This window comes from Accipiter gentilis, chromosome 25, assembly GCF_929443795.1.
Source record: "Accipiter gentilis chromosome 25, bAccGen1.1, whole genome shotgun sequence".
NCBI lineage: Eukaryota > Metazoa > Chordata > Aves > Accipitriformes > Accipitridae > Astur > Astur gentilis.
The window spans coordinates 3,354,776-3,368,138 of record NC_064904.1 but is presented as its reverse complement, the minus strand read 5'-3'; the positions used below and the strand labels follow the sequence as shown (position 1 = coordinate 3,368,138).

The following is a 13,363-nucleotide window of genomic DNA, read 5'->3' as shown; positions in this document are numbered from 1 at the left end:
GTTCTTCTGATCTGCAGTGCACCAGCATCACCACTCTGTGAAGACTCTCATAGTTGGGAAGCTCTTTCTACAGAAAGAGAGACCTTAACTCGGACCACACTGATTTCTTAATTTCTACCATGTTCCAATTTAGGCTGTTTAAGTTTTTTTATTTTTGCCTAACTATAGTTTTCTAATGAAGAAGAATGAAAGCCACATTATAAAACAGTGGGTTTTTTTGTTTTCTCATAACAACTGCATTCTAAATCAATTAAACAGTTGGGGTGTTCCAAGAGCTATTAATTAGTATGTTTCAATTATAACTGATGAAGCAGAATTATGTAGATTTTTTTGGAAACGTACCGAGATTCATGATTTCAAGCACTAGCTGGGAATGTATGACAAATTATACAAAATTTGCAGAAGTCTTTTGATATGACATTTTCTGCAAAGCTGCTGCCAGGGATGGCAAAGCAATGGTTAGGCATGATTCCCTCTGGTTCATGTTGCTGACGTTTCTCTCCCCACCAACAGAGAGAACGTGATATATGAACTTTTACTTTATTTCACTAGCATTGTCCTACAACAGGAAGCAAACAGTGACTGTATTACTTACACAGTTTTGTAACCTAAGATACTCCTCCCTTCTCCCGGCCCACTCTGGGAAAGGAGCAATTGGGAGCAATTAGTGCTACTTTCTTTCTAACAGCACATTCAATCTTTTTGATTTAATGTATGTTGCCCTTTCTGCCTTTACCTGTCTCTCTTTCCATACTTAGTCGAATGCCTTGCCACTGATGACTGCATTTGCAGCAGACTGCTGAGATGTTGCTGAACTCAGCAGCGTTAATACTGCATTAGAGAATCCACTTCAGGGAAAACAATGTTAGATTTAACCAGTGGGGTACTGCTGCAGTGGAAAGCTATATGCTCAGAGGCACTCTGTGCATTTTCCAAACAAACAATATGTCAAGCTTTGCTTTCACGAACAGTAAATGTAACAGTAATGCTTCTCACTTCAATGGCAGTTTGCAGTAAAATGCTGTACAAACAGTAGGGTGAAATTCCCCTGTGTGCCAGGCTTGCGATGACTTTCACTGCTCAAGTCGTGTGGTTGAACACTTTGGGGATATGCAGAGGGACCAGGGCCAAACCGGTGTAAAACATGTCAGCACTGAGAGCAGTTTTCTTGATCCATGGCTGTTCGGATCCTGTGGTCCCCAGACAGCAGTGCTTATTATTATGCCTCAGTCCAGAGCAACAGCCACAGGGATACTAGTGTTCTGCCCCATATGTAATCGTAGCCTGCAGGCAGGATTTTGTCTCCCATTTCTTGATCACAGCTGAAATGTCACCTGTTAATTAGCTCACATCATGCAAAGATGCTGCACAAACGCAAAGGCAGACACAATCATTGTCTACTGGGATTTTTGCTCTAAAAGCCAGACTTTCTAAACTGGCATGAGTTTTTTTTGAGTGCCCAGTGTGTAAAAATCCAGCATTCATTGTGCTGGTTAAATGGATGCTCTCTACTTTACAAAACCTGTTAAAAAACCACAACAGAGAGAGATGAAGAATGGGGGTGGGGAGGGGCCTGAAATAGCAAGCAAAGCAGGTGGTGAAAATGATTAGCCATATCCTCATAATGCAAAATTTTTATGGCTTAATGATTTTTTGGTTATACATGGACAGAAACTTCCACATTTCATTATTTCTGTCATGCATATAGCACCACTCCCCCCCCCCCCCCCCCCCCCCCCGCTTCCTGTTGGACATACAAATTCCCTTCATCCATAAACCTGCATGCATTTTCTGATTGTGACATATTAATGAGAAGCTCATATAGCTGATATCTTAATATACTGATAGCCTCAGCTCTTCCTCTAACATATCTCATCCTTGCTCTGACTTCCAGGCACAGCCCTGCTATCTTAACCCAAGCAGCCAGTAGCTGAAATCACTTTGGGGATTCTGTTGGAAGGTTGTGAAATTGGAAGCAAATGCTAGATACCCATATCCCCCAGGAACTTCTGTCTGGAGATAAGCCAGAGCCTTGGAGTGCAAGATCATATGTTATCCACTGGTGGGCTGCTCGTTTGCCTGCCTTTCCACACTGTTCAATCAGGAAGCCTTTTGATGTTATCTTCAGCGTGTGGCCATTTCAGAATAGGGGTATGGGGGAACCCTAACAACTAGAATACCCTGCCCAGTGAAAAAGAAATAAATGAGGCTCCCACTAGGATGCTAAAACAGTTATGGCCAGTGGAGTCCCTTCATCCCCCAGTCCTTTACGATCCATTTTAGAGAATATAGATCCACCTACTTTTAGTGGCCAGTTCAGGGAAGCTGTAGCGGACTTGGCTAGCACCTCACAGACATTTCCAAGTCTTGGTGCTCCAGGTCTCTGTTCTGTGACTTCATACACTTGACAAAATATCATATTTCTAAATTACTTCAGGAGGGAAAGCTGGCTTATTAAGTAGTGCTACATGAAGGTTGTACATGTGCTGATAACCCAATGTAGGATCTTGTGAAAGCTGTAGGGAGAATGATTTGCTCATGAATTTTCTCAGTGAAACTGGACTGCATGATAAGATTACTTTATAATTTGAACTAAACTTCTAGTTTTAAGACAAAGATAAGGAAGACTCCATGGGAAATTTTGAGTGACTGACTATGTAAATGTTTGAAGAAAGCATAATTTCCTTTCTTTAAAAAAACATCCCATCATATTATGAGGATTTTTGGGAAACATACTGGTACTTACCTTCAGATGCACATCGAAGAACCTTTTTACTTGAGCTGAAGGTACTTTGTTGTCTTCCTTGGATGGACCCACTAAAATGGGAGATGAAATGTCCAGTCTCATTTTTGATCAGCTCATGTATTAAACTTAAAGCCAGCTGCTGGGTTTATGAATGCATAAGTATATATGCCTTTAATCTAATTCTGTGCTGAATCCTGTGAAAGGACCACTTGCATCAGATGTGTCAAGAATACTCTACTATACCCTCATTAAAATGTACGTACATTCCTGTGTGCTCATGTAACTCAGGAACATGAAAGAAAATAAAGTACTAAATAAGACACTCCATTAAACCTGACTTACATTTTTCACAGATAAAAAATGTGACAGCAGTACCACAGAGGAGGGTATGTTAATTTAAAAAAAAATTGTATTTGGTCTAAACAGTTGAGAAACTCTCCTCTAAAACCAGGTTTCTTCAGTATCTCCTATGTTCTTGGCATATTGGGTAAGATAGTTGCCAGGTTATAGGTCATTGTGGCAAAGCCATGCTCAATGTTTTCATAATCAAAAGCCAGTTGAACATCCTCTCAGAATTTTGGCTCTTATTTGAAGCTGTCCCTCTGAGGTGGCTGTACTTTGAACCTCTCTGTCTGGAGATTTTCCCTTTAAATTAGAACTATTTTCACAGATTCATAACAGGTTATCTAGCTCACCCTGATGCTGTAAAGCAGGGCCAACTATACCTAAATATTTCTGGCAGAAATTAGTCTAACCTGATCTTAGAAACATAAGTCTCCTAAAGCAAAGCATACCTGCAGTAATAAAGGACAATTTTTAACCTTAAACAATGTCTTATAGTGTATCATTTCAATTGCTCCAATGTTTTACATTACAGCGTTTTGCTTTAGAGTATAATATTTCAGTTGGAAGGAACCTACAACGGTCACCTAGTCCAACTGCCAACTGCTTAAGCTGGGTTAAGTTTTGCCCCACTCTTCCTGATGGTCAGTGAGTAAGAGTTTTGATTCTTTCTCATCAATGTTAGTAGAGATCTCAGGTATTTAAGCTCCTCACATATCAATGGGAGGCCTCTCTGCACCCTTCATCAGTACCTCAAATGCAGGTAGCGCGGTACTCTTGGAGGTGAGCACCTGTACAGATCTTAACATTTTAATTTGACTTGTAACATCAACGTCTTCAGATGCTTTATTTTGAAGCTTATTGAGACAAACAGGAACCCACCTTTGTTTCCCCACTGGCATCCTCTTACTGGAGTAAGGCCTGTGTCAAAACACTGGTGTGTTCCTTTGAGGGTACCTGTTCCTTTGAGGTTACCTGTCTACTAATTTAGTGCATGCATATGAATGGAGCTTCATCATGGCTTTCAGTGAGGCAGATTAAGTCTTCTTTGATGTGATTTAACAAACACACATGGATGAGACTCTGTTCTGGGACAAGCCTGTTGTGACAGCAGCTTGTCTTGAAGAAACACGGATTAATAAAGCAGGGATTGTCCTGCATTTATTGTAAACATATCCTCTTCTCTTTTCCTCTGTGCCCTAAACTATAGTCTAAACTATCTCTACAAATCCAAGAATTTATGTAGTCCTTCATTTTCTTAAACTGTATGTATAACTCTGCACATTGTTATATTGCCACTGTAGTCCAACCTTTGATCTTCGTAAAACCTCTACTTGTTAAACTTCTGGAAGTTTATATAGCTTTTATGTTTATATGTTTGTTGAACAAACATGTTTATGTTTGTTCAAAAATTGTACAGACATGGATTCTTACAGGACACTTGTGTTTGTTAGAAAAGTAAGCACTATTTTATCTTATTCTACTTGGTGAAACCATGGTTTAAAGGTGAATGGTAGGACTCTTCTGAGAGCAGAGGATCATGGAAGCAGAGTTCCAATTAGAAATCGGGACTTATGATACCGTACCGTGTGCTCAAGTCACTAACTCCACTCTCGTGTTGTAAAGAGTGAGATAGCTGCTAGATGGAGTATCTACACTGGTTTTCCAATATCTAACTGCTGCTTAAAATCTACCCTGAAACATCTGTGGGGTATTGACTGCAGTTGTGTTTTCTGCATCAGCTTTGTAAGAAGACCATCTCTGTTATACATCAGTTGCTCAACTAGCTGCTTTAGTAGAGTCTTCTTGTGTATTAATTTATATAATATAAAATACTTTAGGATCAACATTTCGACATAACTTGAGGTAGCTATTACTAATAGCAGAAAATTAAAGACTTTAATGCAATTGTTCTTAGGGAACGAGTTCTTTTATTTTAGAGATAAGCAAGCTGAGCACAGTAATCCATTGAGCTGTTTAAGTGACACAATATTTATAAGAATATTTTATGTTCCCTACCCTGAACTTCCCGTCTTGTTCTTAAATCAGTGCAACACATTTTCTTTCCAAGATGGAATTAAACAGGCCGTGATTTTACTGTAAAGCTGTTATTAACACTTTGCCAGAAATACGATTTGAATAAGAAACAACATTTATACTAGCAGAGAGGGAAAGAAAACTCACAAAAGCTGTTTTACCAGCTCCTGACTTCCTTCCTCTTTACTTATCATTTGTGGGATACCAAAGTCAGGCATCTCTTACCACTGACAGGCTCAACCAGCCTACGCTGGACTATGCCAGTCATGGTAAGGTGGATATCTGTTTCAAAAAATTGTAGCATGCTGTTTCTGTCACATGAATTCTGCTCTCTTCTTACCATGTGAGCCTCAGATCCTGAGACTATTTTGCTGAGTAATCTCAAGTGTGCAAAATCAGCCCTCAGGCTTGCAGATTTTGTGTTGATTCACAATATACACAGTAGTTATTGGCTCTAACTAATGTAAATTGATTGAATTCCATGGAATCCATGGAAGTTCTGTTACACTGGTTTACATCAGCTGAGCCACTTCTGGGAATACTCAAATTTATTTAGTTCAGTAAAGAGACGTTGTGACTCAGATTTAAGATATTTGCCTATAGAGGAAGGAAGATTATAACAAACAGCTACACACAACCCCTCTATTTTATGTTTCTTCTGAATACTCTTCTGATATTTCCTGCTGAAACTCACTGTATCTATTACAATAATCCTTTCCTTTTAGGACATGTAGAGAATGAAATAATTGATCTCTTTTACAAAAAATGTGACTTCTAATACTGTCACTCTTCTCCCTATTGTCACAAGTTCTTAGAACTTATGTGAAATATATCTGGAGGTAAGAGAAGTTACCTTTTAAGTCTGAGGTCATTACATCCTGGCTGATAAGTGTTGGGGACCATAACGACCTTTTGATGGTCAAACTGACCAGCTGTGCCACAGGGTGTTGCAAAACTGAGATAACACACAAAGGGGATCAACCACAGAGGCTTTTCCTCTGATGTTGGATCCTTTCTAATCTAATTAGTATCTGGAACCTCCAAGTCACATGTGAAAAGAAATATTAACTGTAAGTGTAAAGCAACTATAGATTTCTGTAGTTTATCAATTAGCAAGTAAGCTGGAAGCTCTATCCTTAATGCAATGCTTCAGAGAAGTATTGCTTCTAGGAAAACATGACTCTAGTAAACAGCTGAGTTCTTATATTATTCAGTATCATAAAATGGTTTCTATTGGGAAAGAGTTGTAGCCCACTTCAAACCCAAGGTGTAATCACATTGTATGTTCAAATTGTATAGAATCAGTTTATGGTGCCACTCTGATCAGATGTTATAAATCCTTCTGCTTTAATTTCTGAGCACAACAGCAAAGACACTTTGGGAATAAGTTCAGAGAATGCAGCTAAAGTGACTGTATTTTAACTGCAATCTGATTTAGGTTTGATATGAAATAGATCAATCCGGTTTCAGAGAAATTACAGGCCAGTGACAGCTGCACCGTGGTAAGATTACAGCAGGGATTTGGTTTAAAATGAATCCAGCATCTTTAAAGCCTGCATGTGGTACCATTATACCAGTGGATGCTGAGGAACCCGGCCTCATTCTGCCATTGCTAACGCTGGCAACAGAGAGTGGGGAAGTGTGATGCTGAGACACCTGAATTATCTGGAGGCGAGCCAGCTTTGATTCAGATGCCTTGGTAGCTTGAAACAGTGGTTGGGCTAATAAGTCTGGCTGGAAGTCAGGGCTTATTAGCTCTGATGTACTGCTAAGGTCACACGGGCTATATAGTGTCTCAGTCCCAAGCTGGGAGGTCCATCGTTGTGCTTGGCATGTGAGTCACTTTCACCTCAGATATCTAGTATGCTTTGGCTGAAGAATGATTTATGCTAAAATTTGTAAAGCTTCCAGGCTTCAAGAACATTTTCAGAAGTGATGGTTTTGTGAATCCATGTGAATAATATGGGCCTGCTTGTGTTGGTGAGCCAAACAGCATTGTAGTTTACAAAGCATTTTCTGTTTCTGTCAATACCAGGCCAGGTAGTGATCACTGATCATTGACAGTTCAATTTCTTAGCACTATTGATACTATTAGTGTTATGATTTAAGGACATAAATCACTGCCAGGGTCCCTCACCAAACACTAGTCAAAATTTTCATATTCTTATTGGATAAATGGTTTTCTGCATCCTTCTGAAATTTTTGCATATGCAGCTGGCCTGTCTGATTCTAGAGGTAATGGTTGAAGCAAACCGTTGGGGTGGCTTGTGTATGGATGGACACATGGAGCCTTCCGGATGAGAAGAATCGCATGTATGTGAATAACATGGTTTATGTGAGAGTCTTGAAGATGATGTTTAGGGAAGTTGTATATGAACGTCAAGGTCATACCCTTATGGATTTGATTTTGAATAAGACTTCTTTACTTTGTGTTTCAGTGGCTGTTCCCTCACCAGTGCCAGCTTGTGAACCTGAGCCCAAAACTAACGGGCATTACCCAGCTCCACGACTATCCATTTCCTCCCGAGCCACTGTCGTTGCTACCATGGAAGCCCCTTCTCAAGGCCTGCAGACAGTCATGAAGTGGAAAACAGTGGTGGCCATCTTTGTTGTGGTGGTAGTTTACCTGGTGACGGGAGGGCTTGTCTTCCGTGCCCTGGAGCAGCCCTTCGAAAGCAGGCAGAAGAACACAATCGCACTAGAGAAGGCTGATTTTCTTCGGGAGCATGTTTGTGTAACCCAGCTAGAGCTGGAGACGCTGATTCAGGTAGGCCCCGTGAAGAAGACAGTACTTCCTGGAAGTTAGGATAAACAGCTTGGTGGTTCGTTGATCAGCTGTGTCGGTGGGGAACAAAATTGTTTCCTTGCCCTTGCCGTGGGCAGTGTGGTCATTTTAAAGTCCGGGAAACAGAAACTGTGTCTCCAAAACATTGTAAATAGAGGTTAAATGTATTCACTAAAAAATCAAAAACGTGTCCAAAGAAAATCAGAATTTAATATCTGGAAGAAATTTTTGTGAGATGTGACAGATTTGCAAGACATTTGCCCATCATCTCTGTAATTTTCAAATTATATTAAGTTCTCAATTCTTCCTCCAAAATTAAACACAGCAACTAAGAGAGCAAACAGAAAATGATATGTGGGAATTTTAAAATAAATATTCAGCCAAGAATTCTGAACTTACTGGTATATTAATTTACAGGTTTACTATTGTGAATTTTAGGTAAATGAATGATGATGAAGTATACAATTAAAAATAGAAAAAAATTGGCATTTAAGAACTACTGAATTTTTAGTCCGGTCTAGTATGCAAAGCTTTAGAATCAATTTTCAAGGAAATAAATATCAAGTGTGTAGCGATAAATGTAATGGAAAATGGAGTAACATGCAAGAAAGATCTATCAAGGATAGAATTATATATCATTGATTAAAACTCTAGGCAAGGAAAGTATTATGGATCTTACAAGACTTCAGTCGAGTATCTTCTAGGATCCCATGTAGAAACCTATAAGTTAGCCTGGAGAAAATGGAGATTAGATAAGAAATGTGAGATACCTAAGGAATATGTTCCAAAGTTGAACTTCAGCCTCATATTTCAGACCTGAATTTGTGTCTGAACCTTCCAGGAGCATGTTGTGTTTCCCTCTGGGTGTTGCACCAGAGTTCTGTTGTGACTTCAGGGTGTTTGAAAGAACACAGAGCTATCCCATGGATTCTTGTGTCCATCCACCCAACCGTGTTATAAAACCCTTTCTATAAGTGAATCAGATTTATAAGCTGCATATTTCTTTTAAGAAGCTGTTCCACTATCTTATTTGCCATGATGGAAAAAGCATTCTGCCACTTTTCAGCCTAAACTTGATCAGTTTCCTTGTACTTTGTCTTCCACAGACAATGTCCCATTGCTTAATTGATTCTTCTCCCTTGCCCACAGGTGTAGACAGCAATGCTCTTCTGCCTCTCCTAAGCAAAACAAATTCTTTCTGTTTCTTTGCAGATAGATGTGGGCTCTCCCTGCTTGTGCTCTGTGTTCACAGAAGATGGGTCAGTTCTGAGTCAGAGGCTGTGTACTTGTATCTTTGGGCAGCCTGGTAGTGTAGCTAAGAAGCCAAACCTGCTTCAGCAAGAAGCGGTATTGTGCTGATACGACTATACATCTTTTGGGTCAGGGCTGGCTTGGATCACATCCTTCATCTGTCTGCAAAAGGCAGGCGAACATGTTTGGTTGTTAGTGTGAATTCTGTTCAGGGATATTGGTTCAGATGTGTTTCTCATGGCAGTGTTGCAGAGATCTGTATTTCCCTCAACTGCTTAGGTATAATGTGTGCTAGATGTTTAAAGGATTTTTAGAAAATACTAGCAGCAAGAAGTTTGTATTCCCTTGATGAGAATGCCACCATTAAAAGATAGGCAAAATGCTTTCTTTTCTAGCAGAAAGCTGAACACATAATAGGTGCAACAAGCAAAGCACCTCAACAGGATGGTAGACTCCTGCATAGCAACTGCAGTACAAAGATTTCTAGATAGCCCCTATTCTGTAGCCTATGCTATGTACCAGTTTTAATTCTTTATTTTACGCAACATTTTTCCTTCTTTCACCTCAAAAGTGGTGACACTAAAATGAAAAACAGCCATACTGTGTCATTAGAAGGCAGATATTCTGAACAAATCTTATCATCTGAGATTTCAGTATGTCCTCAGGCATTACACTGGGTAACTGGGAATCATTTTGCAAAGGTAAATTAAATGGGTTTAGCAGCTTAGCATGTAAATGTCTTAAGGCCAAGTGATGTGAAATATTGAAACAGATTTGTCAATAAAGAACAAGTTCTTTTGGATTCTTCTGTATGTCTGGAGGTGAAACTGGCTCCAGGGATGTAGTTGGGTATGCTGATACAGTAAACTGTGATTGTAACTGACTTGCACAGAAGAACAGTGAACCACTGCTTGAAGATAATGTCAGGGGGTTAATGTGCTTTCATGCCTTCATGTTGATGATCTCAAAAGTGACTTCTCCCTGGCTGGCACAGTGCATTTCTGCATTGCACCAAATGCTGCATCTGCCTTTACAACTGTGATTTCAGACTGATGTGGCAACCTCCATGGGTTCTGGCTGCTGTGCTGTGCGCGGTCAGCACCAGGCTCCCGCTAAGGGAGCTATTTATAATTAATGTTATTTGACTACCTGAAAGCCTTTAGATGAACACAGGTCATACTCTCCAGAATGACTGTGTTGATTCACCTCTGTGCTTTGGAGAATATGGAAAAAATACAAAAAGAGAGACCTTAGAACTGGCTTGTATCCTGTTACTGTGGGGGTGGCTCTGGAACAATCTTTTAAGGAGAAGAGGAAAGGAGCATCATGGTCTTTACAAGGCCAATGATAGAAAAAAATTATCCCTTTGCCTAAATTTTGATCTTTCAAAGGATTCTTCTTTGGAAAACCTATAAGGAAGATATACGGCACTGTCTGAAGAAGCTGTTGTAATTCAGAGTGGATAAGACATCCTTTCCGACTTGATCTCCAATAACCCATTGCAAATATTAGCACTGGTAGCACAAATGTGAATTGCTGCATCCAGACTGTGAAGTTCATTCATAGACTTTGGAATTAATATAGTGATGAAAGCAGTGCAAATCCCTATGAAGATTCAACATATTTTAAATTTGTATTTACCTCTTGGGTTTTGTTTCAGGTCTGTCTAATACTAACACAAGGACAGGTAGTTTTTTCTTACCAATAGGAAGTATTTCACAGTGCAGTCTGTATTGTCCAAAGTCACCTGAAGTGGAAGTTCTTAACAGTACATTTTTGAAGCTCATTTCTGCTTCTGAAGACATTCGTTTGCAGTGAAGCAAGTTCATTATTTGATACCTCATGTGATCTACAACTTGTCACAATGGTGAATACCAGAATAAGAAAATGACAGAATCGTGTGCTCTATCTCAACACTTTTGACTTTTCAGAGTTAGAGAGAAGTTAAATCTAGAATATGCTAAAAGACAATGAAACTTCAGGTGCTTCAAGTACATTTAGCTGTATTCTACCCATTTGAACAAATAACAGAAGGCAGCAGGACTCAAGTGACTGGACATACAGATGAAAAGAAAAATAACATTAGTAGTTACGCTTGCTAAGATATTACAAAACTTTTTTGTTGTTGTTGTTCTTGTATGTCATGGCATAAGCTTATTAGTAGCTGGGGTCAAAAAGAAGTCATCTTGCCTTTGTAATAATGTAGACTTAGAGTGTATAATGGGGAGGTTATGCCTCTCAGATAGACCAGATGTTATCTATCATTAGGGGAGGCAGGCAGGAAGAACATCAATGTGTTCTGGCAAAGTAATTCCTTTGCACCTGATAAGGGTATTCACATTCTGTTTCTGTGTCGCCTGTGCACTCTGTACGAGTAAAAACTTTTGTAACGAGCCCTGCTTTCATAATCAGCCCTGCACAATGACGTAAGATAGAGTGGCTTGCTACTGTTAGAAGTTGCTTATGTTACTGGTGGGCTGCTTTCTTATTCCTTTTCCTTGAGGGTTTAATTTAGTAGTCTGAGTGATTATAGTATAAAGAAAAAAATCACCCACCTGGGAACTAAGTCATCTTATCAATGTCCACTAATGACTACAGCAACTCATTAGAGTTAGACTGCAAGCTGAAAAGGAAGCAGAGCTGGAAATAAGCTAATCAGGCTTTACTGGCTAATTATGTTAGTAAGAGTTCATATTCTGGATAGGCATTTTTTGATTAGTGTTCTGATCTACGTTCGCCCTGAAGGTTAGCAAAAAGGGGAACATCCTGCAAAGAAGTTTCAGTTTTCAGCTGGTTCACTAGTGTCATAAACCAGCTTGTCTTTTCAGGGTGTTTCCTTGTAAAATGGAGAGAATTTTGTTGGCTTTCATGTGCTAGAAGAAAGCTCTAGATGGAGCAGAAAAAATAGGTGGTTTGAGTTAACTATGGGGAAGACTTGCTTGCTGCTGAGGACAGGAAAAGACTATTCGAACTGTGAAGAAAAACAATGGTAAATACCTGATTATTGAACTTTCTGCCTGTGCCTCTGGAGGTTGTCTTCTATATGTCCCAACTTCCCTTCTGCCCCTGATCTCCAGATCTCTTGGGTCCTGTCTAAATTGGTGCAGGCAGCCTAGTTTGTAACTTCAGTCCAGAGAGACTCCAGTTGTATAAGAGACAGACTGAGCCTAGGATGCTGCAGAAGTCTGCAGCTGTCCTGTAGCTATCTATATTGCTTCCAGAACTTAGCTAAGAAGTTTGCAGGGAGCGAAGCCCTTTGGACTTAGATGTCTGTGCATGTCCCTTGTTGAATGCTGTAGGTCTGCCCTCAGACACAGTGCATGCACAACAATCAAATCACTATAATCGTAGGTAGGTCACTCTCTGGCTGATTGTCACCTAAAGACCTTAATGGGATAGGCAGAAATATTTAAGGGATGGGCTTTCAAAGCTTATAACTTTTGATTATACCTGAACAAAAATTGCTAGCCTTGGTCCTTCAAAAATGCTGTTGTGGAAAAGTGAATAAATGGGAATTTATGATGAGGATCCCTTAATCACTGTATGAGCGGTGGTGAGAATAAGTAGAGAGGTAAGGAGTATAGAGAAAAGTTATTAAGGAATTAGTCTTTAAAAGTCGCTTGCTAATGAGAAGCATCCTAATAATTGTAATAGAGAAAGATCAGAGCATGAAAGGCAATTGAAACAACTTTTTGTATGTTTGATAGGAATCTGCTTGGAAAAGAATTGTAGGGGGAGATAATCATTATTGGATTAGCATGATCTGTGGAGAGGAATTAATGGAACTAGAAAAAAGATGACAAGAATTTTCTTTCTTATCAAATTCCTGTCCTTGGTTACATATAGGGTATATCCTTTGAGTAGCTCATCACTCAGGAAAGGTATTATGCTTGTCCTTGGAAAAGATTTGTCTCCTTCATGCTTGGGATCTTACTGGAGAAATTAAAGAAACATGAACAAGTGAACCAGATAAAAGCCCTTCTTCCCAGAGAACCAGAAACAGTCTGGTTCCTGCCTCCTCATCAGCTGCACTAGCTCCCAGCTATCTTGTTGCCTATGGGCCTAACTCTAGACTTTTTCTTGATGCAATTGTCTTAATTAGTGACCAAGGAACCTAATACGTTAGTGAAGGCTGGTGTGTACTCACTCACGCGCCAAAGAGGATCAGATATGTGAGTATCGGGGCTCAGTGAGGACCACCT

At 39.7% G+C, this 13,363-nt stretch overlaps 1 protein-coding gene across 1 annotated transcript in view; it reads left to right on the top strand.

Moving 5' to 3' along the window:
• The window catches only part of KCNK10 (potassium two pore domain channel subfamily K member 10), a 65,896-nt gene that overhangs the window by 17,593 nt on the left and 34,940 nt on the right, over positions 1 to 13,363 (top strand). The window contains exon 2 of the mRNA XM_049828507.1: positions 7,564 to 7,892. Coding sequence (XP_049684464.1) covers positions 7,564 to 7,892 — 329 coding nt within the window. The remainder of the gene's footprint in view (positions 1 to 7,563; positions 7,893 to 13,363) is intronic.